This window comes from Pelodiscus sinensis, chromosome Z (genome assembly GCF_052426305.1).
Source record: "Pelodiscus sinensis isolate ZL-2025 chromosome Z, ASM5242630v1, whole genome shotgun sequence".
NCBI classification, from domain to species: domain Eukaryota; kingdom Metazoa; phylum Chordata; order Testudines; family Trionychidae; genus Pelodiscus; species Pelodiscus sinensis.
The window spans coordinates 3,232,610-3,258,640 of record NC_143085.1 but is presented as its reverse complement, the minus strand read 5'-3'; the positions used below and the strand labels follow the sequence as shown (position 1 = coordinate 3,258,640).

Genomic DNA, 26,031 nt, shown 5'->3' with positions numbered 1-26,031 from the left:
AGGAAAGATGCAGTTTCAGCAACTAAGTCAGAACTGAAATGCAGAGTCTGCAGTCTCACTCCCTGCTAGTCTGGGGAGTCTTGGTGTATTCTCCCCAACTTGGCTCTCAACCAACCCACAGTAACACTAGACAAAGATGAGCTTCAAAGCCTGGCAGCAGCCATGTTCACCGAGCATATCAGCCGAGCTCCAGTTGCACCGAGATAATTAGAGAGACGGCTGGTTTTGATCACCCTGAGGGCACCAAACAGACGCAGCTCCTTCACGATTCGGAAAATGTTAACATTCTATGGAGGCCTCATGATCTTTGCTATTCCCACATCACTGAGTCACAAAGCCCAGTCCCACAGCAAAAGACAATACTGGGCAAGATTCCCTTTGAAGCCTATTAGATCTATTCAAAATGAGCAGCTAGAGGACAGGCCTCCGCACCAGGTGTGATCATCCAGCCCCCCTGCAAACCTGGGGAGCAGGAGCAGGGCCGGAAACAGCCTGAGGAGCTCCAAGGCCTAGCACTAAGCCCCTGAAATGCTTGACTGGCATGAGCGCGAGCAACGGGAGGCCTGCATGTACGCTACTGATTCAAACCAACGACTACGCATTCCTTTTATTTAAAAAGTTCTAACAGCGCACTTTGCACCTATACAATAATAATAAAAAAAAAAGGAATCTTTACTCAGTCCACATACAGGTACATGAGGGCTCTGACAGCTGCCACAGGCCTAGGAAGGAGAATGTGCTAATGCAACTTTCTCAGCACATGGTCTTAAAGTAGGGGCAAGGGAGTCAGCAATACTCTGAACTGCTTAGCAAGTGGAATGTAACCCCCTCATTCTGGGCCAGAAAGATGCAAGACAAACCCCTGCCAACCCTCGGACCTCTTGGGGGAGCGGAGTGGAGACAGAGTCTGTAGGATGAGCACCACTCTCTCGGCAGAGAGGATTACCAGGCTGGAGCAGTGTTGGCCAAACGTCTCATGCGCCTGTAGGAAGCAAAGGGAAAAAAGGCACAGTTAAGTGTTGGGAAAAATGCTTAGAAGATCTGCCTGGATTCATACCACACTGCCCCCACAGATGCCAAAGGGAAAGTTACTGCACAGTCTGCTAAACTTACTTGCCAGTTAACACCCTAGCCCGGTTGTACTACTTGAACCTCATTCCCATCTGCACAGCTCTGTAGGAGCGTATATCAGTTCCGCCATTGTGGAGAAACCTGGTTACCCATTTCCACGTGTTCTCATGTATGAGCTGTATTTCTACCTCCATCAGCCACTGACAATTCAGCTTTATTACACAAGCTTACAGCTGAATAACAGAAGGTCACAGTCTTATCAAACTCAGTATTAAATGACTGGGGGAGAGTTATCAGCTACAAATGGCAGGGTCTCCACAGTTCTGAGTCACCCGGGGTTGTGGCTAGAACCACTAGAACAGGGTGGACAATTTTTGACCAGGGACCACTTCCGAAATTTTTGAAGTGGCCTCAGGCCGCACTGCACGTTCCCCAGCTCCTTGGCCCTGATTGGCTGGAAGGGGAGGGGCTTTTCCCACCCCTGCACTATACTCTCAATGTTATGACCTTCAGTATCCTGTGGAGACAACTCTGAAGCCAGGAAGATTTCACTTCTAATCTAGGCAGGTTTGACACCTTTAACATTGCCGCTTTCTAAGTCTCTCCCTACAAGGGCAAAAGCTGCTCTTGTTATCACAACTGTATTCCTGTCTGTGCCAGCAACCAGGGAGAAGTGCAGTCAACTTTACTCCCACTTCAAACTGCGCATCACCAGATATATGAGAGAAGCGTTGTTAGGATGCTAGTCAAATGGGACATTTAATCTTAACACTCCTATGGGCCTCAGATATTCCTGCATCCAACGGGAGCTAGCTTTAACCAGGAGAGGGTTAAAAAGAAAATGTTAAGACACTAGCAGAGTGAAGTGATAACAGTTTAATATCCTGAAGCAAAGGGGAAATAAACCCTCTTTCTGGTGTATCAATCTGAAATCTTGCCAGTTGGCTCTCAGCAGAGAAAAATAAAACTTCAAAGCTTTTAAATTCTACCCTAGAGAGGAGAGGGACCAGAATAAAAACTGTACAAAGGGACCGCACCTGGTGTTTCTGTCTTGGTCTCTGATCTTCTTCTCCATCTCTGCGTCTGTTAGGGTTTCAAGCAAAGGGCACCACTGGTCAGCGTCACCTGTGTTGCGAATGGCGATCTCTACGGTTGGCAGAGGGTTCTCACTAAAACACCAGGTCAAGACAAAACAAAATTCAGCAAAATCTGAATTGCAACAGCAAGACGCACAGGCTTTTTGCTTCCCTTGGGCACTGCCCCAGAGCTAAGAGGGGCACGAAGGGCTGGGAGTTACTAAGTGGTCCTCAGCTCTGTCAGGACGAGCTTTATAACATCTGCTTGGTACATTCTGGTTCCTGCCTGGTAGACAAACGGCAGTTCTTGGATCCTAGGATTTCCATGAATCTAATACTTCAAAGCCATCATCTCTTGTATGCTCCAGTGGCAGAGGAAGAATCAAAGCAAACACTAAAAAAAGTCAAGTCTCAGCGGGTCGCCATGTTTGTCTGAATCTGCAAAAGCGACGAGGAGTCCTGTGGCACCTTATAGACTAACAGATGTATTGGAGCATGAGCTTTCATGGGCAAAGACCCATGAAAGCTTATGCGCCAATAAATCTGTTCGTCTATAAGGTGCCACAGGACTCCTTGTCACTAAACAAGTCCTTATTTTAGAAGGTATGGGCCATCGGAAGCATACGACCAATATTAAAAACAGTATGAGGGCTGCAGTTTAGAGAGCCATTAAGGTTCTGAATACCAATCCCAGTCTCAGATTCCCCTCTCCACCCCAAGGCAGATGATGTAACCGGCTAATGGACAGATGGCATTCAGGGTCAATGATCACACTAAGGAAAAGATCATATCAGTCTATGAATGCTGAAAGCTGTGTCGTATCCAAGGTGCCATTCACGATCTGGGAGAGTCTGTCTTCCTGAGGGTCTTGCCAGCATTTCTCAATGTATGTAAAATACAAGGGGTAATGCCGAGTTGCCTAGTACACCCAATACGATCGCTCTTCCTTCGCAGCCTCTGGATAGCCCTTCCGTTTACAAGACCTGGTGTCAACAATTAATGCTGCCTCCCACTGAAAAGCAACACTGTACTGCCACTGACTCGAGAGCCTCGTCACACACTGGGTTCCACTGCACTGGGTATTCCAGACATGAGTGACAGTCCCTGACCTTCAGATGCTCAGAGCAGTCTTCACTCCCGTTCCCTTTCAGAATTAGAACTCTGTGGTTAGGTGAGTGTACACTGAGGCACTGGGAATCCAGGCACGTCACAGTGTAAATATTTGTTCCAAGCATTTCACACAGGTGCACAGAGCCACATCTGGCCGCTCTCACAGGAACACCACTACACAGGGTAGGATCCTATCACTTCTCTGCAGCTAATCCCAGCTCTCTGAGTCACAGACACCAGTCAACTGCTGATCACCATGGAAATGGGTTATCTGCAGCAAAGCTATTCATCTAGAATGGCCAACCTTTATACCCCTTTCCAATCAAATTAATCCAAGGGAGGAGGCCTCACTTGAATCGACTTCTGATATCTCGGATGCCCATTTTAACCACTCAGAATAGAATTTTTGTTTACATGGTTAATATTTTATTCATTTTTACATCCCTAGTCACTACAGGTTATAAGTTATAGGGACAGGAGAACTTGATGGGTCCTACTTACGGCTACTCCCCCACCCACACCTCACTGTATAAAGTAGTTCAGTATAGTGGCGCATTGCCCTGCTTCTGACTCTGTCCTTGTTTTGCACTAACAATGCTGACCAGCAAAAGCAGAATCCCACAAAACTGCTCGGTTTCACCTCTCCCTCAGACTCCGATTAAGATCTGCATGACTCCTCAGACTCCGACAGTCCCTGGAGATATTAAGGATGTTCTTTTGATATTGCTACAGCAGACCCTTCTCCTACATCCCTGGAATGTCTCTCTTTAGCAACCACCACTAGTGTGGTTTGGGAATTCAGGAACTAACCAACCACAGAACCCAAATATCATTAATCACAAGGTTTCAAAGCCACCCCTCTGCTGGAGGAGAAGCAGACGGAAGAGGACATTTGCACTAAGAAAAACAAAACAAGGTTTCAATTAGTGTTTTTTTAAACAAGAGATGATGTCTGAGTATTGATGATTACTTTCTTCTGCTGGGGCCTCCTCTCCCTGCAGCAGCCAACATTTTGATTTCATTGTTTGCGATAAGGTTCCTTTATCTTTTAAAGGAAGTTTGAGGTCTACCTATTGTAATCACCCGCTCTGTAAAAACTCTCCTTAAGAATCAGGGCCATGTAGAAAGTCCTTGGTAAACTGGCTTTAACAAGCCAGGGTGTAGAGCCACCAGCTGGGACCATGGGGCCTACTGTACACTGTCTGGGAGAACTGCCTTTGTCAGGGAGCAGCTGTGTTAGTCTGTAAGGGTATGTCTAGACTACAGGGTTTTGTCGACAGAAGTTTTGTCCGACAGTGCTTCTGTCAACAAAGAGCGTCTAGACTGCATCCAGTTCTGTCGACAAAGCAAGCCGCTTTGTCGACATGGCAGTGTAGATGCAAAGGACAGTGTAGATGCAATAATGCCTTCTATCGACAGAACTGTCGACAAACAGCGTTATTCCTCGTAGAATGAGGTTTACCGTCGTCGACAAAACTGCTGAGTTCTGTCGACGTTATGTCGACAGAACTCAGCGGCAGTGTGGACGCAGGTATAGTTTTGTCGACAAAAGTCCACTTTTGTCGACAAAACCCTGTAGTCTAGACACACCCTAACTGAAAAAAATCTTAAGCAGCAAATCGTCCCGCAGCACCCTAGAGACTAACGAAGCATGTAGATGGCATCATGAGCTTTCGTGGGCACAGCCCACTTCTTCAGATGACCAGAGTTAAGGGGTTCCAGGTACAAATAAATAGCAGAGAAAGAGAAAGGGGAAAATAGTGAAAAAAACTGTCAGAGTGCCCATGCTAAATGAGGCTAATAAGAGGGGCTCTAAGTATTCTAAGTACCTGGCAGAGCCCACTCCATTAGCCTCATTTAACATGGACACTCAACTTGACATTTTTTCCCCCTTCTCTTTCCCTCATCATCCCCTCTTTCTCTGCTATTTATTTGTACCTATGACCCCTTAACTCCACTCATCTGAAGAAGTGGGTTGTCCCCACAAAAGCTCACAACACCATCTACATGTTTTGTTAATTTCTACAGTGCTGCAGGACCATTCGCTGCTTTTTAAGTTGTGTCAGGGAGGTCTATTTTCTTTTCATGCAAGCAGCTTCCTGGGAACAATAGCTATCTACTCGCAAATGACCTCCTCCCTAACCAGGCCATCTGTGATAAATGGGAAGCAGAGGTACGTTAGCAAGTTTATAGGACCCCTCTGAAGCAGTAAGGGACAAGAACTATGAAGAATGGCCATCAAGGAACGCTAGTCTCCTCTGGATAGGAGATACATTATAATGGGGGGGGGGCAGAAAACAATTTAAACTGACTTCTAAGGAATGGAGCAATAGTTATCTGTGGCTTATCCAAAAGACAGTCCCCCTACCCCAGTGTTTTCCAAGAGTTTACTCCCTAGTATGGCCAGGATAAAACTATTTCCGACACCACTACACAGAGCTTGGGATGTACTTCTACCCAATCTCAGGGACTACACCTACAATTAGGAACACATCTGTAATTCTGTCTTGGTGGAGGCAATAGTGCAGATGTGCCTACAACATTTTCCCAATTACTGAGTTCAACTCTACCAGGAGGAGTTTAGAAGATAGTGGGAAAGACACAACAATCCTGTCAACATTGCAGCTTTTCTAGCGTGAACAAGATCAAAATCCCTTCTGGCAATGATGCCAAAAACAGCACCAGGAGATTCCAGTAACAAAAGGAAGGTATAAATAGCATCCAGAGATGCTAACAGAGGGAATGCCAGCAGCAGGACACAGGACAAGCCCACAAGCTCTAACAATGAGACTGTACTCTTGCTGAAACCTGTAACTACAAACTCCTGAACTCCTCTGCAGACAGGCTGTTCTCCAAACTTAAGCAGAGAGTATTTTATGTTAACCTTTGGTTTATACTGTCTCCCTCCAGCCTCTAACAAACATTGCACTGGTGATAACTGGAATGACACTGCTTCTGGGTATATTCTTGAAGGAAAAGTAACTGAGAAGTGCCAAGAGGCACATGAGGAATAAAAAAGCTGCTGGTCTACAGCACTCAGTGAGCTATTTCCACAAGAGGCAGCCATGAAGCAGGTTATGGAAAGTCTGGAACATACAAAGACCATGACAACTGGCAGGAGCAAAAGGCAGAAGGTTACTGTAACACCGACATATGCTCAAGTCATGCGATGGTGCCAAGGATACAAGCTGGCAGGGACATTTCTAACGTAATCAAAGCTGACAGACGTGACTGTAGTGGCTAGAGAGTTCTCACAACACAACGTGAACTCTAACAAACTAGGCAGACTGAGGATTGCCTTGTACACAATAAACATGTCAAACTTGGAATTTAAGTGCCAGCACAGAATTACTTCTATTTGCTCCATTAAGCAGAGTAATTCTGCGGACTAGCCTATTACACCTACACTAACTCCAGAAGGTCTCAGAACCTTGAAAAGCTATTTCCTGTTTTCTGCTTCTATGCTCCCTCATCCCCTGGAACAGTGGGCAAAAGGGCCTCCACAGGCCAGATTCAGCCTGCCAAGTGGGTTGATCCACCCCGTGGAGGCCCTGCCACTACCCGTCCCCAGGCCAATCAGGGCCTAAGGACAGGGGAGCATGTGGCACTTAGTTAATCCTGCCAGTTGACTCTAAGCACCTTGTGCCTGAGGGCAGGGAGTGACAGACCTTGCGCTCCCACCGCCCCCAGGCCAGTCAGGGACTGCAGGCGGGGCAGGAAGTGCACAAACTCTTCTCCAGCCCTGCCCCTGCCCTGCAAGGAGTGCATGGCACTTAGAAGCACCACATACTCCTGGCAGGATGGGGGCAGGGAGGGAGGAGCCTTTGCATGCTCCCCTCGACCCCAGGCCCTGATTGCCCTGGGGAGCATGTGAAGTCTCCTCCTCTCCTGCATGGAGGTTCAGAACAGCTGGCGGTTCTCTGGAAGGGGGGTGGAGGCAGAGTTCACGCACCCCCCTACCCACAGCTCAATCAGGGTGGGGAGCACGGAAGTGCCTTGGCCCTGCCCTTTCTGCCTGAACACCTCCCCCCTCTCCCCTCACTTTCAGGGCAGCCTGGGGCCACTTCAAATATTTCTAAAGTGGACCCCAGTCAAATATTATTGCCCATCCCGGCCCTAGAATCAATCCCTAGGCATTACCCACCCCTTCAATCCAGGGTGCAGTTCTCTTTCAAGCACTGTGGGGTACAATTGTGACAGCCTGAAATGGTCACACAGAACTGCTAAAAACCAAGGCTAGGTATTTCCTTTCCTCCAGCTGCTGCTGGCCCCACAAAACATCTCTCAAGTGCTGAGCTCTGACCCTTCACACAGGGTGACAAAGATGAGAGTTTAGTCTGCCAAGCCAGCTCAGAGACTAGCTCAATGCCTAGCCCCTACTCCCATACCTGTAATATAACAGAAGGTAAAACAGAAAGGATAAAAGCCATCCACATACTAACACCACAGACTGCTACATCTCACAAGCGGAACCTGCCATTGCCTGTAACACCTGTCTCCTCAGGATATGTAAATCCTGTAGTCACTGCATGCCAGCTAGGAAGCAGGTTTGGAATTGCACGAGCTTTTATTGTGGCCAATGCAGAGCTCTATAGTGGGTGTTTTAATCCACATTACGCTCCAAAAATACCTACAACACCCTGGTTAATGATCAGTGCAGCAGAGGGAACGCAAGAGACTTAGAGGGAGAGTGCAGTGCCGATACAGATGTCTACACACAGATGCGGACACCCACAGACAGAACGTGGTCTCTGCTGACCCGCAGGGCTCTACTCCCAGAAGGCGCTGCAGTCATAGGAGATAAGTGTGGTGTCACCACTCCAAGGAGCCAGCAACCCAGGCCAGCAGCTCTTCCCAGCCATGCGGTTGTACTGCCGGCAGCCTGGCTGAAGAACCCCAGACAGGAGACACGGGTATATCGGCAGAACTGTTTCCCAGAGAATATCTTTTAACAAGGAATCACAGGACTGGAAGAAACCTTGAGAGGTTATCAAGTCCAGTCCTCTGTACTCATGGCAGGACTAAGCACCGTCTCTGACCAGTGTCTGTCTAACCTGCTTTTAAAAATCTCCCGGGATGGAGATTCCACAACCTCCCTAGGCAATTTAGAGGCAGGTATTTAACTGACTGACTGACACTTATAGAACAGGAGAAAGAGGAAGGGACGAGAGCTTCTCCCCAAACCTTTCCAGAACTATTCTGTCGAGGCCACATGCTCCAATAAGGTAAGACTACCATGTTCTGTACCTGAAGGCATAAGTCTTCTGATGCCAGCTCAACTGTCCCCGAATGCTGTAAGCGATGGTGGTAACAAATTCCCCACCTAGCCCAAGCTCTGAACACAGCTTCAGTGCAAACTTCTCCGGGGAGTTCTCCTTCTCCGACATGTCCCATTCAAATTGGTCTACCAGGGAAATGTTTCCCACATGGATATTCAGCTGTACACAATGTCATAAAACACAAGTCAGATTTGTCTGCATTTCAAATGCTCTTACACATATTAATCTCTTGCATTACCTGGTCATGATCATGCTTATTTAAGGCATGTGGTAAAACTTCAGGGGCAAAGAAGATACATGGTCGAACCAACTCCATGCACGTCTAGAACTACTGTGTTCGGGTTCTTTATTGCTGTTATTAGTGCTGGGCAGCCAAATGATGTGTGAGGAATTCTAGCTCCCTTCCACAAAACACGACCATGTTACTTCCCCCTCTGGAGCTCACATGTTACAGCACCATTTCACTTCCTGGTGTAGGACTGCAGTGTTCACCAGTCTGCCACCAGGGCCTCAACACAGTGCATAGAGATGTGATCCAGACACAGGACTGGGAGCCAGAAACTCCTAGCTTGCGGCGCCCATGTGCTTTTCCTTCCCCAAACAGCCTTCTACAAAATAATTTAACTCAGGTCACGTCCCCCTCCCTCATTACCTTAATGATAACTCGCTGATCAGACTGGTCCTCTAGGATGCTGTCCGTCGGGTAAGACTCAATCTGCTGTCGAATTGCAGAGGCAATAGCAGGGACAAAGGTCAGAGGATTCAAATCCAGGTCATCACAGAGAATCTCCGAGAACATCTCCGGGGTCATTAGCTTTTCTGTCAGAGGTGAAGAACAGACAACCAATTTAATCTGAACACGCCGGTATTCCCCCTTAATTCAGTCAGAGCAGGCAGCAATCAGAACCTTCTGCTCGCTCACCAATTACAAGGCACTGAGCCTCTTGCTGCAACCCACCACGCAGAAGGAAGTCTCTAGTAAACCTCTTCCTTGGAAAAGGAGGTTTTTAGACTCTGGTTTTTAAGGGCATAAACAATCTACAAACTTTGACTTAAGGAATGGACACTATTTACTATTTGTTCCTATGGGAACAATGTTGCTGCAATCTAACACACAGATGAATGAGACTATGGAAATGGGTTTTCTGTGTTTTTGTACTCGTATCTCCTCTGCATACCAGATGAGTTCAGGGACACTGGACTGTGGCATCACTGAATCAGGTCAGGAAAACAGGCCAGTTACAAAAGATGTCCTCAAATTATACACATGTGCCTACTGATCATTGCAGCCAGCAGGAAGGACATATGATCCAGGGCGAGACATGACCATTGAAATGGAATCCCAGTGAAATGTGACTCCTTGACAGCTTTGCCCATGTGTGGCAGGGGGTGTCTATATCAAAAAACATTTGTCATTGTATGGATGCAACTGAATCCCTCCAAGCTCCTTAGACAAAACTTGGCTGTCTACATACCATTCATGTTCCACGTAAAAGCATCTCTGAGTTTTTGCCCATCGATTTCCATGTCCAGTCGGATTGGAACCAGAACCTCTGGCTGGGATGCATTCTCATGGATCACTGCTGGGTCATGGTCATCAAAGCTGAAAACAAACCACGCCAACACCAACATCAGGCCTTAGTAAAAGGTTCAACAGTGTCCGTGAGAGAAGAGACAGGATTTAACAGCAGTACCTCCCTCTGACAATCATAGCCTTTGCGTGGGCTTGAAAACATAAGCTTACAGGTCCACCGCAACAACAGACACTGGGTTTCATTTTCACCTTGAATGTGCTTATGGTAAAATATTATCCTAGAGAATACAAGGAGGAAGATTCTCAAATTAGTTTGCATGACTGGCTTCTTTTGAACTCTCCAGGACAAGTCATTTATGGAAGGTATAAAATCATATGAGTCACTGTCTAGCTGCTAAGTTGCAGAAAAATAAAGGACTTATTTAACAGCAGGAGAATAACCATGTAATGTGACTTTCATCACTGTGGGATACACATCTCTCTTCTAAGCACGGGGCTTGTCTTCACTACCAGATGGATGGCTGCAGTGAGCCATGTACCAGGGTTCAATTTAGCAGGTCTAGTGAAGACCCACTAAACTGATCACTGATAGCTTGGATGTTGTCATCTGCAGTACTCCACCAGAACAAAAGGAATAAGGAGAATCAACAGGGGAGATCCAGTATAGAAAACCCACTTAAATTTTGCAACTAGTAGAGCTCAAATGGCATAGCTTTGATTGGCCTTCCACCCACAGTGTAGACCTGCCCATGGTGTTCAACTTCAGAACACATCTTTAGCAAATGAAGACCATTACTATTGAATGGTTGGTTACTGTTCCATGTGAACTGAGCAGCAATCTCAGTCTAGTGCCCACAGGACAAACGTGCACCTCATAACCACCATCATATCCTTGTTGACAATCTCCTTGCTCCTGACAATGGCCCATCCTGAGAGAGTGTGGAGGCAGGGCAAAGAACAGCCCAGGAAAGCCTGCATGGCTGCCTGGGCTGTGTGTGTCCTATCAAAAAAAACAGTCACATTTACGTTGAAGGCTGACAATTGGGCACAAGTTGTGTGTCTGGCTGGGAACTGTGATGTGTACAATGAAGGCACTCCTGCCAAGGGCAAAGCCAAACTTTACCAGCTGCACTAATAAAAGTGCTTCAAGACACAAATAAGAAGCTAACACTCGTGTAGTGTTAAAGTCGTATCATGCATTCTATTTCAAAGGCTCACATCCTTTTTTTGGGTTCTGCTGTTATGAGACAGGTGGCTGCCCACAAGGGTCCTTACTCTGTCCCTGACATGCCAAACGAGTGATGGTCCAAATCTCTTCTTATGGGCTAAGGCCTGTCATGAATATTCATACAATGCCCAGCCTCCCTTGTCCATATCTGACTTCTTCAGCCTAATATTGGTGTGTCCTTATCCACAGGATAACGTATGAATTAGGTTAATAACTTATTAACACATATACCAATTTGCTGCCAAATGAAGTTTGTGATTAAGCATCTGCCACCATTTCTACTTCAAATTAAACAAACCTAGTACCAATTCAATGGTCCTGCTGTCATTTTGCATGGACTATACGCACCTCCCCCCCCCCCCCCCCCCCGCACAATATTCACAGCTCCCTGAAACTCTGGGGGACTGTACACTAACGCCTTAGTTCTTTCAGTTAGTGCAGAACAGAATGCTAAGCTAGCTCTATGGCACCACATACATTTTATAACACCATTTGGTCTCTGCCAAGGGCTGCAGATCTGAAAGTTCTGAGAAAGACAGCAGTGGTAGAAACACAGACCAGCAAAGGAGGCCACCCATAACGGTGCATGAAATATTAACCAGGCAAAGCATTTTCTGTTGCCCCTGAACTTTTATCACATGGGGTGAAATTCACCTCATGCAGGGGTCAGTGTGCCATTCAAGTTTCCTGAAGCATTATATGGTACGAAGACCTAATGTACAGGGCCTCGTGTACTACGCGACGGTGAATTTCATGCTTGATGCATAAGTACTTAGCTTCAAAAAGCCCAGCCTAACCAAGTGTCTTAGTTTGGGGACAGCCAGGTCTTTATCACTAAGCATAACGTGGCATTTTTAAAGGCATAAAACAAACAATGCAACATGCCTGTTTCAGGCATCCTCTATACAACTGCCATCATGCAGGGAAATTTAGCAGATTCCAAGAGCAGGTGACTGACTCACCAGAGTGGGAAGGTTCTCTTCTTATCCCTGCCCATGCGATTTCTGTTGATGGTTGTTGAGCATGGCACAGCATCCAGGTGATGAGAGCTGTTGGGTAGGGTTGGCACCCACTGGTTATTCCTTTTTGCCTTCTGCTCTCTGCAGGAGGAGACATCACGTTAAAGCTCGGTGTTCAAGCATTGAGTATTTACTTCTCATTTTTTAGGTGTGATCAATTATATACACAGCTCTCAGCCTGACTGCAGGCTCTTACAATGAGAACCTGAAAGTTACATGGTGCAATGTGTTCCATTCATAAGTCTCCAAATGGCGGAATGGAGAAATCCCACCCCAGCTGGAAGCGTCGGGGCTGGCCTTCTGGAAAGTAATTGTAGCCATCTGATAACACATGGTGCTTCTACAGTGCTCACCTGAGGGAGCTCACAGCACTTTATTTAGCATATACCATTGTTCCAATTAATTGGCCAGACTTTTCTCTTTGATCTCACTTGGTTTTAATCCAGTGGTTCTCAAACTCTTTGGGCTCCAGAGCCCTTTACATGCGTAAAAATTTATGCGGAGCCCCAGCGGTCCACTGATTGTATGTGTTGTACGTATCGATGTTTCCAGTTTGTCAGCACAGTCTGAGAAAAACTGTTGTAATCTATTTCCACCCATCCTTTTTGGGCCAAATAAAGAATCCATTGCCAGGACTTATGGGCCTAAGTGATACTACTTTGTCCTTCTATATAATGCTTCTTATCTGTGGACCTCAAAATGTGTTACAGACATTAATTTGTATCCATACATAATCCCACTAAGGCAAGTCAATTTGCAGATACGGAAATTAAGGTACAAAAAGGGTAAGTGACTTGCCCATGGTCAACCTAGAAACCCAGCTCCTAGCTCACCAAGCTCTAACCATTAGAAAGCACTCCTTCCCTTAATTAAGAGACTGTCATTGTCTATATTCTATTTCTGCCCCAGCTGAAAAATGCTAGTCACATGCACCATTTTTAAATACCAGATTAAGTGACCATTGGAGTACGCACCTATTTCTATTCTACACCCTGATGAAGCAGAATGTGGATGTACTTCCCCCCCGAGCATTCACTAGATCCTAGGGTGAAGCAATTCTAAGGTAAGCAATGTTACCAAATTTCAAGGTACCTGTATGCCCACAATCAAATCCTTCCATATCAAAGATCTTAATTTAATGAGTCAGCAATGTCAGGGAACACAGAGAACAAGAGATACTCCACTAAACACTGTAAAAATAGCTCTTCCAATCACTTCTACACCGACTCGCCCTCAGCGGTGTTTGTTACCTGAGGTAAGTGGGAGGCTCTGTGCTGATAGACACGGCCTTGTATTTCTCATCATTTCCATCCAAGATCTCTTCCACTTCAGAGGCTTTCAGGAGAGTCACACTAGTAGCTAGTGTTGTATAACCGTGATCTGTGACCAAAGAGCATTGGAAATACTGTCAATCGTGGAACTAAGTAATGATTCTGCCTGCTGGGGTTTGGCAATGTTAACGTTTACTGAGAGCATCTAAAAACCTGCAAATAGCTCAGATTCCTTCATCCTGTCCCTTTAAATCATTTCATTTTAGAGAAGGAGTTAGGTGGTCTACTCCTGTGCACAAGCAGCTCCAAAAGGCTCTGGCCCCTGTATGCTCATTGCTGTACAAAGACGGTCCTTGTTCCAGAGAATATGCATTCTAGTTCTGGGCTCAGTCCGGCTGGTTAGGCAAGTTTGTTTTACTTTGGTAACATGCCAGTCAGGCCCAGTCCCTCCCCAGCCACCGGGGAAAGCAGGAGGCTTGAACCACAAAGCATGTGCAACTGAATCCCATGACCGTATGTGACGGGCACATAAAAATGACAAGTAAGGTCTTTTACGAAAGCCTGTGAGGTTCTGACCCTGACAGTCATTTGAGATATGACTGCAGCCTGTGGCTATGAATTGATGTGTTTGTAGATACAAAAGTGTGCTTGTAATTTGTGCTACAACATTCTGCTCCACCTCACAACAGGAAGGGTTGATTAGGCAGGTAGGAGCTCCCTCCCTAGCCAGAAAAGACTCACGCCAAGCCTCTACTCTGGCACAACCCAGCAAATGATAATGGTAGCCTATTAAGGTTAGTGGAAAGATACAAATTGAAGAGAAAATCTTGGGAGGCTAAGAATGGAGGGAGAGTCCTTTGATCTGGATAACCATGAATCACTGGCATGTCCACAGTGCGCATAAACCCAGCAGTTGCTGTGCTCTAGGAAAACCACTTCCAACAAGCACAGAGCTTTCTTGTGCCATGGCTACAGCGCTGCAGTGCCAGTGTGCATGCCCTGCACAACAACTGGCCTCCAGTACCTGTCCTAATGCCTCTTCTCCCATCTCCACGCATCAGATACTACACTGCCCTTCGGTGACCAACCCTCGGGCAGGCCCTTTACATTCCTTGGGAACTTGGAAAGCCCCCTTGCTGTTTGCTCAGTGACACATGGAGTGCTCTCAGTGCATCCTTCCAGGGAACCATGCTTGCTCCATCGCCTGCTCCAAGCAGCCCTCTACTTGGAGCAATGCTGAGGTGCTGGACCTCATCAGCGTTTGAGGAGAGGAGGCTGTTCCTGTGCTCCAACCGTAGAAATCACGATACTGATGGGCAGACATCAAGATGCAGGACCCAAAAAAGCCAAGGCCGGAACGCACTGCAGTGCATGTTCAAAGTGAAAGAGCTGCACAAAGCACAAAAGGCAAACTGCTGCTCCACTGCTGAGCACACAACATTCTGATTCTACAATGAGCTGGATACGATACTTGGGAATGAAGACACCTCCACTGCAAAGACCTCAAAGATTTTGGTGGGGCTGTGACAGCCAAGAGTGAACAAAAAACATGGACAAAGGTGTTGAAGGGGGAGAGGAACCAGAGGGAGTGGACGATTCAGCATCCACAAATGCACGCAGTCAGGCGCTCTGTGCTATCGTAGACGAGGCTAACCAGTCACAGCAGTCAGACCATGGGGAAGCACAAACAGCAGAGCAGGTCCCCAAAAAGTGACTTTCATTAGGAGAACTGCTGAAGCAAGTAGTTGGGGGCAGGATGATTGCAGAAAGCAATTGCAGATCTGTATGGTGCTCATACTGACACAAGTTCGAGAGGTGTAACATGCTGTTGGACACTCATTTCACATTAATTGGGCTCAGGTCTAAGTCCCATGGAGATACTGGGCAATCCGCTGCCACAGGTTCTTTAGCAGAGCATCTTGGTTCTTTGCCCCATTGTGGGTAACATGTCTGCACCACTGTGCCATCATGGAGGCAGAAAGGAACATTGCTGCAAACAGGCAAGCCACATAAGGGCCAGGGCAGAAGCTGCAGTCTTGCAAAAGATCCACAAATTTCTCCCACCACTAGCCCCTCCCCGCTTCCGCTTGTCACCCTCAGTGTGAATATCTTCTAGGATGAGCACAACCTGGGGAATGTGTAGATTGTAATAATTATAAGGTCTCTCCTGCAATGTTGGCTCTCCCCAAGACACACCCTGTCCAGAGCACAGGGGTCTAGTGGCTCATGAGTACTTTCCTTGGGACAGCCAACTAGCGACAGATATTTGAACAGTGTCAGTGTTCAAAAACAGTAATGGCAGGGCTCTATCACGTGTTAACAACGGTGTCTCTGCATAACATGTTTTGGCTTCCCAAAGTTACCTCGGAACCCAGGCTGGCTTGCTATTGCTGGCTGAACAGCCACGCAGAATTAGAAAGCAGCCTCGAAAAAGTAAGGAGGACCTTCTGCATGATCAACAAGTCGTCCTGTGGTATCTTATAGACTAACAGATTTATTGGAGCATAGTTTGCCTCACACATCCCTACCTAGGTACTGCAGTGATTACCACCTATAACTCTGCTATGTGTAACTGCTATATAACTCGCCTATAACTCGGCATCATGAGCAGACCATCAAGAACAGGGCGTTTGGCTCTGAAACATGGACCAGAGTCCACAGAAAACAGACCGAGGCTTGTAACAAACACACACATGAACCCAGCGCTTCCAGATCCATTAGTTATAGCATCAAACAGGTTTTTTTGAAGGACAAAAGGAAGAACGCAGATGTAGTAGTGTTGTTGAAACAAAACAACAGAAATCCTTAGATCCTCATTAAAATAAGCTGTCAGAGCTACAGCTAATGCACAGTCTATTAAAAATATGATTTCTGGCCCGGAATTCCTATTAAAGAAATCCTACTAACCTGCTTTTCTTGGATCCAACATCATAATCCACAAATAGCGCAGAGACATTTCTGGAGGCAAGACCTCTACTCAGAATGAAAAAAGGCCAAACAACAGCACTCTACTTTCACTGTGCCACAGAGGTCTGTAAATGCCATCTCGGCCATAAGCTCTGATGTGCACTTGAAGCCCTCTGGTGTGATACATTTGAGTACCCACTGCAGCAAAGAAGGAATACCCCAGAAACAAATGAACCCTGGACGCACAAATGGTATGTCAGAAAGCGGTGATAAAGGTTAATCACAGAACTGAGTCGCTGAACGGACCTATCAAAAAAATTAACAAAGGCCTGATTCCATTGCAGTAATGCTATAACAACAAAAATTGAGAACAGAGTAGGGGCAGAACCATTTGTATGTTGCATGCCCACAAAATCCCTTGAAAAAGAAGAGACGAGCCCATGGATTAGGAAGTACAGTCAGTGGAAACACAGAAAAAACTTCCCTCTTAAAAGTGACAAGAGCCAAGGAAAGAGTAAGCACAGGGAAAAAAGAATTATACCACTCTTCACATGAGTGTGATGAGCCAAGAGAGAAAATAATTAAACATCTGAATATAATATTTGATAGCAGCAGGGGCCACAACAGTGATTCTTTCTCCAGTTAAAGTATGAATATAAGCAGAAGTCTTACATCTTCTGGGGCTGTGAGTCCGCTGATTCTCTGTTGAAAGAATAAAAAGCAACAAGTTAGCAGAAAACTACATAAATCCATAACATGTCAGGTTTGCTGTACTCCAGCCCTGTAGCTTGTAAGGCTATCTTTTAAAGGGACCTTGTTTCATTATTTGCTTCTCTTGCCAAGGAGAGAACAAGATTCTTATTGTCTTTTATACAACTATTAAACAACACTAATTCTGGAAACTTTCTTCCCACCCTTCTACACAGAGAACTGTGGTCAGACAAAGCACCTCATTCTCAAGAAGAAAATTAATTTGCAACATCACAAAAGGGTTGTGTGTACATATTATACATACAAAGCCTTTTATGCCCAGTGAAATTATATGGAATTAATTTAGAAATTTATAAATCTTTTGCAATTCAACACATACAGCTGCTTCAATAAAAATCGAAACTTATGGGCATTTTTAAGAATGTACTTATTTCATTTTTAAAAAATGTCCTTTCTGGAATATTTATTATTTTTCTTACCATGTGAAGATGCAACTATTTTCTTCCTCTCTTCTACCGTGGCTAGTCGCCTCCAGAGAGAGGGATACCTCTTGTACAGGGAGCCACGAAACATACGTAGGTAGTTCCCCACCTATGAGCAAAAAGGAGAAGGTTTGTTTTGAGGGATGCAGCTCAAACGGAAGGTGTGTCCAGCAAGAATCTGAGGCATACTGATTTCTTTGTGCTGGTGAAATACAGCACTCAATCAGCAACAAAACACTTTCTTAGACAACACCAAGACTTATGAAGAAATATATGGCTTTGTCTACACTTGACAGCTTTTAGTGACAAGTTACGCAGTGTGAACTCTGTTTGATGACAAAATACTTTCACCCTGTGAGCGGGATTTTCATTCTGGACCTGGCAGGATTTCTGCTGACAATGAGCCTTTTGCCATAACAAGACTTTTGTCTTTCAGGGGGCACGGGATTAAGCATCTCAGAATGACAAATTTCTTGCTCAACTGGCAGTGTAGACAAAGCCTAGGAAACAAAACTCATATTGACCAGCATTCCTTTTCTTAGCCGAGAGAGAATCCCATCTTAATTTGTATTTTATCAGTTTTATTGTTATTCCTAGAGCACTGCAAATCTGCAGATATCCACTTAATATCCATCGCTCATTTTTGCAGCTATGGATGCGGACATAAATTTTAAATCTAGAATAGCGATGTTAAAATGCAGGTAATTAGGTAACTGATTAAATTCTCAGCAGTAAAACGGTTGTGCACACCTGCAGCACTGCAGCTGGCTCCCCAGGAGCTGGTGCATGCCTAAATGGCTTAAGGCCTCTCCTTCTTGTTGGCTCCCCGGGAGCTGGTGTATGCCAGGAGCCAGTTTTTAAGCCAGCTCCTTGTGCATATTGGCTCCCGCCTGCAGCCCCGCTCCAGCAGAGCTAGCTGCCACTTCTACGCTGCTGGCCCTGATATAGAGGAAACAGGGGGGTGGGAGCCCAGGCATATCAATTAACCGTTTAAACGGTTATACTTTCACACCCCTGATCTAGAACCATGTAAATGTGTGGATATCCCTGCGTATCAATCTATAAATCAGTGACAGCAGCAGGGGCCACAACTATCATTTTTGTGGCTATAGATGCGGACACAGATTTTGTACAGGACTCTAGTTATTCCCCCACTACCATTTTTTATATTGAACCTTTGCTGTTTGCAACATTTTTCTTTGTTCAGAACCTAGTAACTTAAGACCTGGTTTGCATTTTGTGTTTTAAATGCTCTGATGAACATGCAGACTTCAAACACAAATCACAAATTAATGACTCACTTGCCAACAATCTCTTTTAAAATTCAGTCAACATCTGTAAAGCAGTTTCATTCTTCCTGGCATAATGTCTGCACCTGTGTTATTTTATGTAAGCACTAAAGGTTACAGTAAGCTTTAGTGAACAATAAGGTTATTTCAAGACTATGAAACTAACACTTATGGCAGTAACATACCAGCAGCCTGCAGAATGTCATATAATAGGCTTTTCTTCTATATTAAGCTAAGTCTAGACTGGCACTTTACAGCACTGTAACTTTCTCGGGGTGTGAAAAAACATACCCTGAGTGAAGCAAGTTACACAGAACTGTAAAGCATCAGTATGAACCAGGCTCCCAGTGCTGTTAGCGACTCTCCTCATGGAGGTGGTCACATAGAGACATGGTCATAATTTCAGTTTAAAGTGCAGCCTAGTTTTAGCTTTTCTTATACAGTTTTTTGTTACTTGATGTCTATTGGTAAATAGGATTAGAATTCAGCTGGTAGCTGAGGCTGTGTCTAGACTACATGCCTCTGTCGGCAGAGGCATGCAGATTAGACACATAGGCAAAGTCAAATGAAGCCACAATTTAAATGATCGCGGCTTCATTTACATTTACATGGCTGCTGCGCTGAGCCGACAAACAGCTGATCAGCTGTTTGTCCGCTCAGCGCGCTAGTCTGGACGCTCCCCTGCCGACATCAAAGCCCTTTGTCGGCAGCCCTGTTATTCCTCGTGGGATGAGGTTTACCGGGGCTGCCGACAAAGGGCTTTGATGTCGGCAGGGGAGCGTCCAGACTAGCGCGCTGAGCCGACAAACAGCTGATCAGCTGTTTGTCGGCTCAGTGCGGCAGCCATGTAAATGTAAATGAAGCCGTGATCATTTAAATCGCGGCTTCATTTGCCTTTGCCAAAACAACAAATCTGCACAGCTCCGTCGATGGAGCCATGTAGTTTAGACGTACCCTAAGAGAAGAAAGCTGCCTTTTCCTTCCATACCCTCAGGATGGCAATCTTACTGGTTAGCGAACAGAAGAGTAACATCTCCGCTTTTTCATTTTACAACTTTTCCAATTCTTTCGGAAGTACCACTGACCAGAACCTTGTCACTGTTAAAAATAGACAGCTGAAGATCTAAGTTGGACAAGACTCCTCTCCCCACTTTAACAGCGCTAAATACACATTTTCCTGTGTCTTCTCTCTCTTTCTCTCTCCCTTGGGACAACAGAGTGATGACATCACATCATCTGCCTCCTACTTCAGTCCTCCCTTCTGAGCATGTTGGTCTAGCTCCTGCTCCATGCCCCAAGGGGCTGTACCACTGGGGAAGAGCTGCCGGCGCTGGGTCCCCTCTGCCATCTGAGCCCACTCCCCTCTGGGGTCCTTTACACCAGCCGAGCCCGATCCCAAGCCACCTGGTCTGCACTGGGTCCCCTCCGCCATCTGAGCCTGAACCCTCCTGGGCTGTGCCAAGACCTCTCCGCCATCAGAGCCCAACCCCCGCCACCCTTGGTTCCCCTCCTCTATCTGAACCCCACCCCCATCCTGGTTGTGCTGTGTCCTATCTGCCATCTGAGCCTGACCCTCTCCCCCCCGCCACATTAGGTCCTCTCCAATGTCCAAGCCCGAGCCCAACCCCCCACTTCTTTGACTGAGACCCTGCACCCCTCGACTGCTCCTCCCCCCCTGCCCCAGCCAGAAAACCTGCCCTCAGTTTGCTCCTGCGCCCTCCCCCAAGGACAGATGCCTACCTGTGTGTGTGTGTGGGGGGGGGGGTCGCGCGCCAAGCGTAACAATCCCCTAATAAAAAATGTCACCAGATCACTGATACTGTTGAGCCAATCAAAGGTTCTTACATAAGAACGAACATAAGAACGGCCGTACTGGGTCAGACCAAAGGTCCATCTAGCCCAGTAGCCTGTCTGCCAACAGTGGCCAGCACCAGGTGCCCAGAGAGGCATGAGCCAATTCATAGAGGTAGTGAAACTTCTTTGACTGAAAGAAGCACTGCTTCAGCAAGTAGTTACTTTAGTGTGCCAAAACAATGAGAACTCTGGGAGCATTCATTGGATTTTCCTCGCAAAAGCCTGAACTTAATATTACCATTTCTATTAACTTAATCACAAGACAGTTTTTGGAAAGTTGAGGATCTTTCTACTACAAATGCTAAGACAGCCACAATAACATTGTTAAGGAGTGTGATGATGCTCAGACAGTTGGGACTTGGAGAACAGACACAATCGTGGTTTGGGTTAAGTCTTACACCTCAACAAGGCTAACACTTAAACATGCTTACACTTTTGTATATGGCCAGTCTCACTGAAAACCACTGACTCAGCTTCTACTCCCATTCTCACCCAATCACGCAAACTGAAGAACTCCTAAAGCAGGGGTGGGGAATCTAAGGCCTCGGGCCAGATGCAGCCTCCCTCCCTGGCTTACCTGTATCCAGACCCTTAGGCTTGGGACAGAGATGTTAAAATAAAGTTAATTTACTAATTGAGTAGTCAATAGGCAGCCTGGCTCAGTCCAAGCTTGTGCCAGGTTAAGGGTCAAAACCTGCTGCAGCTCTGCAATTTAAAAGGCAATAGGAGCCAAGGGGCAGGCTGCCTGGTTCCTACTGCCTTTTAAATTGCAGAGCTAACAGTGGGGTTTGGTTCTGGACCCGGCATGAGTTGGGTTTGGGCTGGGCTGCCTGCCCGGCCAACAGCAACCCCTGTCTGCATGGGGTCCCAGCTGCTGCTGGAGGCCTCCCCTACTCCTACCCCTCCCCCCCCACGCTGACAGAGGCAGCAGCAAGGGGAAAAGGGAAGGCAGCACCGTGGAGACAGCGCTGGGGGGACACAGCTTTTAAGCCATCTCCCCCGCAGCACTGACTCCTGCTTCACCCTCCTTGCTGCCCCTGTATCAGAGGCGGTGGGGGAGGGAGGGGAGAACGCGAGTCGTTGACTTGACTACCTGATAAGCCTCAGTTTTCCTCACTTGTCTGTGGCCATGCACTTATTTTTCAAAAAAAGGTTCCCCGGCCCTGTCCTAAAGTCCTCGTAGCTATAAACATCCGCCAGAGCTTCACAGCCAGCACAGCACAGATGTTGGAAGCACATCCGGATTCTACACAAGAATGGCCATACTGGGACAGACAAAAGGTCTATCTAGCCTAGTATCCTCTCTGCTGCCAGTGGCTAATGGCAGATGCTCCAGAGGGAGCGAACAGAACAGGGAATGCTCATCACGTGACCCCTCTTCCATCACCCATTCCCAGCCTCTGACAAACAGAAGCTAGGGACACCATTCCTACCCATCCCGGCTAATTAATGGACCTGTCCTCCATGAATTATCTAGTTCTTTTTTGAACCCTGTTAGGATGTGTCTACACAGCAGCCTTAGCTCAAAATAAGATATGCAAATTGTGTAGCTTATTTTGAGTGTATTTCAAAATAGCTTATTTTGGAATTTGGCTTATTACGGAACAAGGATTACTGGGACATCAGAATAAGCCGCCCATTATTTTGAAATCTATTTTGAAATAACAGGCTGCTTCAATAGACGTGGAATAACTATTTCAGGATACTTCTGGTATAGCACAATAGCTCTGCAGTATAGATGTACCCTTAAAGTTCTGGTCTTCACAACATCCTCTGGCAAGGAGTTCCACAGGATGACTGTGCGCCCAGTAAAGAAATACTTCCTTTTGTTTGTTTTAAATCTGGTGCCTATTAATTTCATTTAGTGACCCCTAGTTCTTATATTATGAGAATAAGTAAATAACTTTTCATTATTCACTTTCTCCACACCAGTCATGATTTTACAGACCTCTATCATATACCCCCTTAGGCTTCTGTACACAGTATTCAAGATGTGGCCATACCATGGTTTTATATAGAGGCAATAAAATATCCTCTGTCAGTCACTATTCCTTTTTTAATGATTCCTAACATTCTTCTTGCTTTTTTGACTGCCACTGCACACTGAGTGGATGTTTTCAGAGAATTATTCACAACTGCAAGATCTCTCTCTCCAGTAGTTATGGCTAAATTAGTTCCCATCATATTGTATTTAAAGTTGGGATTATTTTTTCCAATGTGCATTACTTTACATTTATCAACATGACATTTTATTTGCCATTTTATTACCCAATCACTTAGTTTGGTGAGATCTTCTTGAAGTTCTTCACAGTCTGCTTTGGTCTTAACTACCTTGAGCAGTTTGCTATCATTTGCAAATTTTGCCACCTCGCTGTTTATCTGCTTGCTCCAGATCATTTATAAATAGGCTGAATAGGATTGATCTCAGTGGGAACTTTGGGGGACCCCACTAATTACCTTTCTCCATTCTGAAAACATACCAATTCTTCCTACCCTTTGTTTCCTGTCTTTTAACCAGTTATCAATCCACAAAGGACTTTCCCTCTTATCCCACGACAACTTACTTTACTTAAGAGTCTTTGGTGAGGGACCTTGTCAGAGGCTTTCTGGAAATCTAAGTATACTATATCCATTGCATCCCCCTAGGCCACATGTTTGTTGACCCCCCTCAAAGAACTCTAGCAGATCAGTAAGGCAGGATTTCTCTTTACAGAAACCACGTTGACTTTTCCATAACAAATTATGTTCATCTATACGTGTGTGACAATTTTATTTTTCACTATAGTTTCAACTGACATTAGACTTACTGGTCTATAATTGCCAGAATCACCTCTGGAGCCCTTTTTAAATATTGGCATCACATTAGCCATCTTCCAGTCGTCATGTACAGAATCTAGGCTTCTTGGATAGTTGAGTCACTACTTGACTAGTCACTTCCCCCTTTACTGCCTCTGTATCATGTTAAATAGCAGCTAGTAAACTAATCAAGTATTTGATGGAATTTCCATTTCCGTAGAGAGTTTTCAAGATGTGGGCATTCCACGGACGCATCTTGTGGGTGCTGAAGATGCCCCTTACAAGCCACTGTGAACCAGGCTTCCTAAAGAGGGGCAGCAACTTCAGAGACTCTTCTGAATTAAAAACATTTACAATGAATGGTCCTGTAGAACCTTAGAGACTAACCAAAAAAATATAGATAGCATCTTCTTGGGCACCTGCATGACACTATCTGTATTTTGTGGTTAGTCTCTATGGTGCTACAGGACCATTTGTTGTTTAAGGTTTTTAGGTACAGACTCACATGGCAACGCCTCCGAGCCTCTTCTGGATTAAGCAATTAGGGCAGCATCTGGGGAACATGACAGCTCCCTCATCCTACGATCAGGTGCTCACCCCTCCCTGCAAGGGGGCAGCTCAGAAGCACAATGGGAAAAGTGGGAGCCCCGAGCTACAGCTAGGGCCGCCTCTTCCCTGCTCCTGGGGGCTCGCACAGGCGGGGAGAGCTCGCCTCAGTCAGAGCCTCCACCCCCAGGGACAGACCCTCCTGCCCCGTATCGCCCGCTTCCTGCAGCCTCTCCCCGCCAGCCAAGCCCCGAGCTCCCCCCCAGCCTCTCCCCCTCCCCCCGCCAGTCCCCTCCCCACCCCCAGCCTCTCCCCCTCCCCCCGCCAGTCCCCTCCCCACCCCCAGCCTCTCCCCCTCCCCCCGCCAGCCCCCTCCCCACCCCCAGCCTCTCCCCCTCCCCCCGCCAGCCCCCTCCCCTCCCCCAGCCTCTCCCCCTCCCCCCACCAGTCCCCTCCCCACCCCCAGCCTCTCCCCTCCCCCCGCCAGTCCCCTCCCCACCCCCAGCCTCTCCCCCTCCCCCCGCCAGCCCCCTCCCCTCCCCCAGCCTCTCCCCCTCCCCCCGCCAGTCCCCTCCCCACCCCCAGCCTCTCCCCCTCCCCACCCCCAGCCTCCTCCCCTCCCCCAGCCTCTCCCCCTCCCCACCCCCAGCCTCTCCCCCTCCCCCCGCCAGCCCCCTCCCCACCCCCAGCCTCTCCCCCTCCCCCCGCCAGCCCCCTCCCCACCCCCAGCCTCTCCCCCTCCCCCCGCCAGCCCCCTCCCCACCCCCAGCCTCTCCCCCTCCCCCCGCCAGTCCCCTCCCCACCCCCAGCCTCTCCCCCTCCCCCCGCCAGTCCCCTCCCCCACCCCCAGCCTCTCCCCCTCCCCCCGCCAGCCCCCTCCCCACCCCCAGCCTCTCCCCCTCCCCCCGCCAGTCCCCTCCCCACCCCCAGCCTCTCCCCCTCCCCCCGCCAGCCTCTCCCCCTCCCCAGCCTCTCCCCCTCCCCCCGCCAGTCCCCTCCCCACCCCCAGCCTCTCCCCCTCCCCCCGCCAGCCCCCTCCCCACCCCCAGCCTCTCCCCCTCCCCCCGCCAGTCCCCTCCCCACCCCCAGCCTCTCCCCCTCCCCCCGCCAGCCTCTCCCCCTCCCCAGCCTCTCCCCCTCCCCCCGCCAGTCCCCTCCGCACCCCCAGCCTCTCCCCCGCCCCCGGCGCACCTCGGAGCCGATCATGTAGAACTCCCCGTCCTCCTCCAGCTGGAACTTGACGGGCTTCTGGCCGAAGGTTTTGCTCAGCGCCATCATCATCATGGCGGCGGCGGGCGCGGGGGCTGCGGCCTAGTCCCCGGCCTCCGTGCGCATGCGCCGCCCCCCCCCTAGCCGCCCGAGGGGCGGGGCCACGCGACAAGCGAGCCCCGCCCCCCCCCAGGGCCCGGGCCGCTCGGTCGGGGCGGAGCCTGGGCCAGTGAGGATTTGCATACGTGAGTGGGCCCCGCCCCCCGCTCCCGCGCGGCGCCGGCAGACACGTGTCCTGCGGGTCCCGCCCACAGGCAGCTCCTCGGCCCCGCCCCCTCCCCTTCTCCAGCCAATCCCAGCCGCTCGCTTCAGCGCGCGGGGACAGCCCGTCAGGCTGGGAGCTGCCCCGTCTGGTCCGCTCAGCCAGTGTCCCCAGCCAGGACTCGCCTCCCCAGCACCGCACACCGGGCTGCAATTGCAATTGTATGAACAGCATCCCTACTCCAGTGCCTCCTCTATCCCTGTCTTACACCACTTGCCCTGTCTTTGCATAGGGGTCACCTGCAGGAGATATATATACCACCCCTCCTTCACAGATCCTTGTCCGCTTTCCCTGCTGCAATGCTGCCCTCTTATAAGAACCATTTTC

At 47.9% G+C, this 26,031-nt stretch overlaps 1 protein-coding gene across 1 annotated transcript; it reads right to left on the bottom strand.

Moving 5' to 3' along the window:
• Positions 1 to 581: 581 nt before the first annotated feature.
• Positions 582 to 25,517, bottom strand: SMARCB1 (SWI/SNF related BAF chromatin remodeling complex subunit B1). Its single transcript, XM_089775125.1, has 10 exons — positions 25,365 to 25,517; positions 17,686 to 17,797; positions 17,168 to 17,197; positions 13,568 to 13,697; positions 12,261 to 12,398; positions 10,012 to 10,139; positions 9,189 to 9,355; positions 8,505 to 8,695; positions 2,109 to 2,240; positions 582 to 982 (listed from the first exon to the last, which is right to left on the bottom strand). The coding sequence occupies exons 1-10, from the start codon at positions 25,455 to 25,457 to the stop codon at positions 943 to 945; spliced, it is 1,161 nt and encodes a 386-aa protein (XP_089631251.1). The 5' UTR covers positions 25,458 to 25,517; the 3' UTR covers positions 582 to 942.
• Positions 25,518 to 26,031: the final 514 nt, after the last annotated feature.

Bases quoted from the DNA above. Each gene is read 5' to 3' on its own strand.
- SMARCB1 (XM_089775125.1), bottom strand. From the start codon at position 25,457: ATGATGATGATGGCGCTGAGCAAAACCTTCGGCCAGAAGCCCGTCAAG. The intron at 13,698-17,167 runs GTAAGACTTCTG...CTTTGGTCACAG, and splicing joins GACTCACAGCCCCAGAAGAT to ATCACGGTTATACAACACTA. The intron at 2,241-8,504 runs GTACAGAACATG...CTGGTGTTTTAG, and splicing joins CAGAAGACTTATGCCTTCAG to TGAGAACCCTCTGCCAACCG.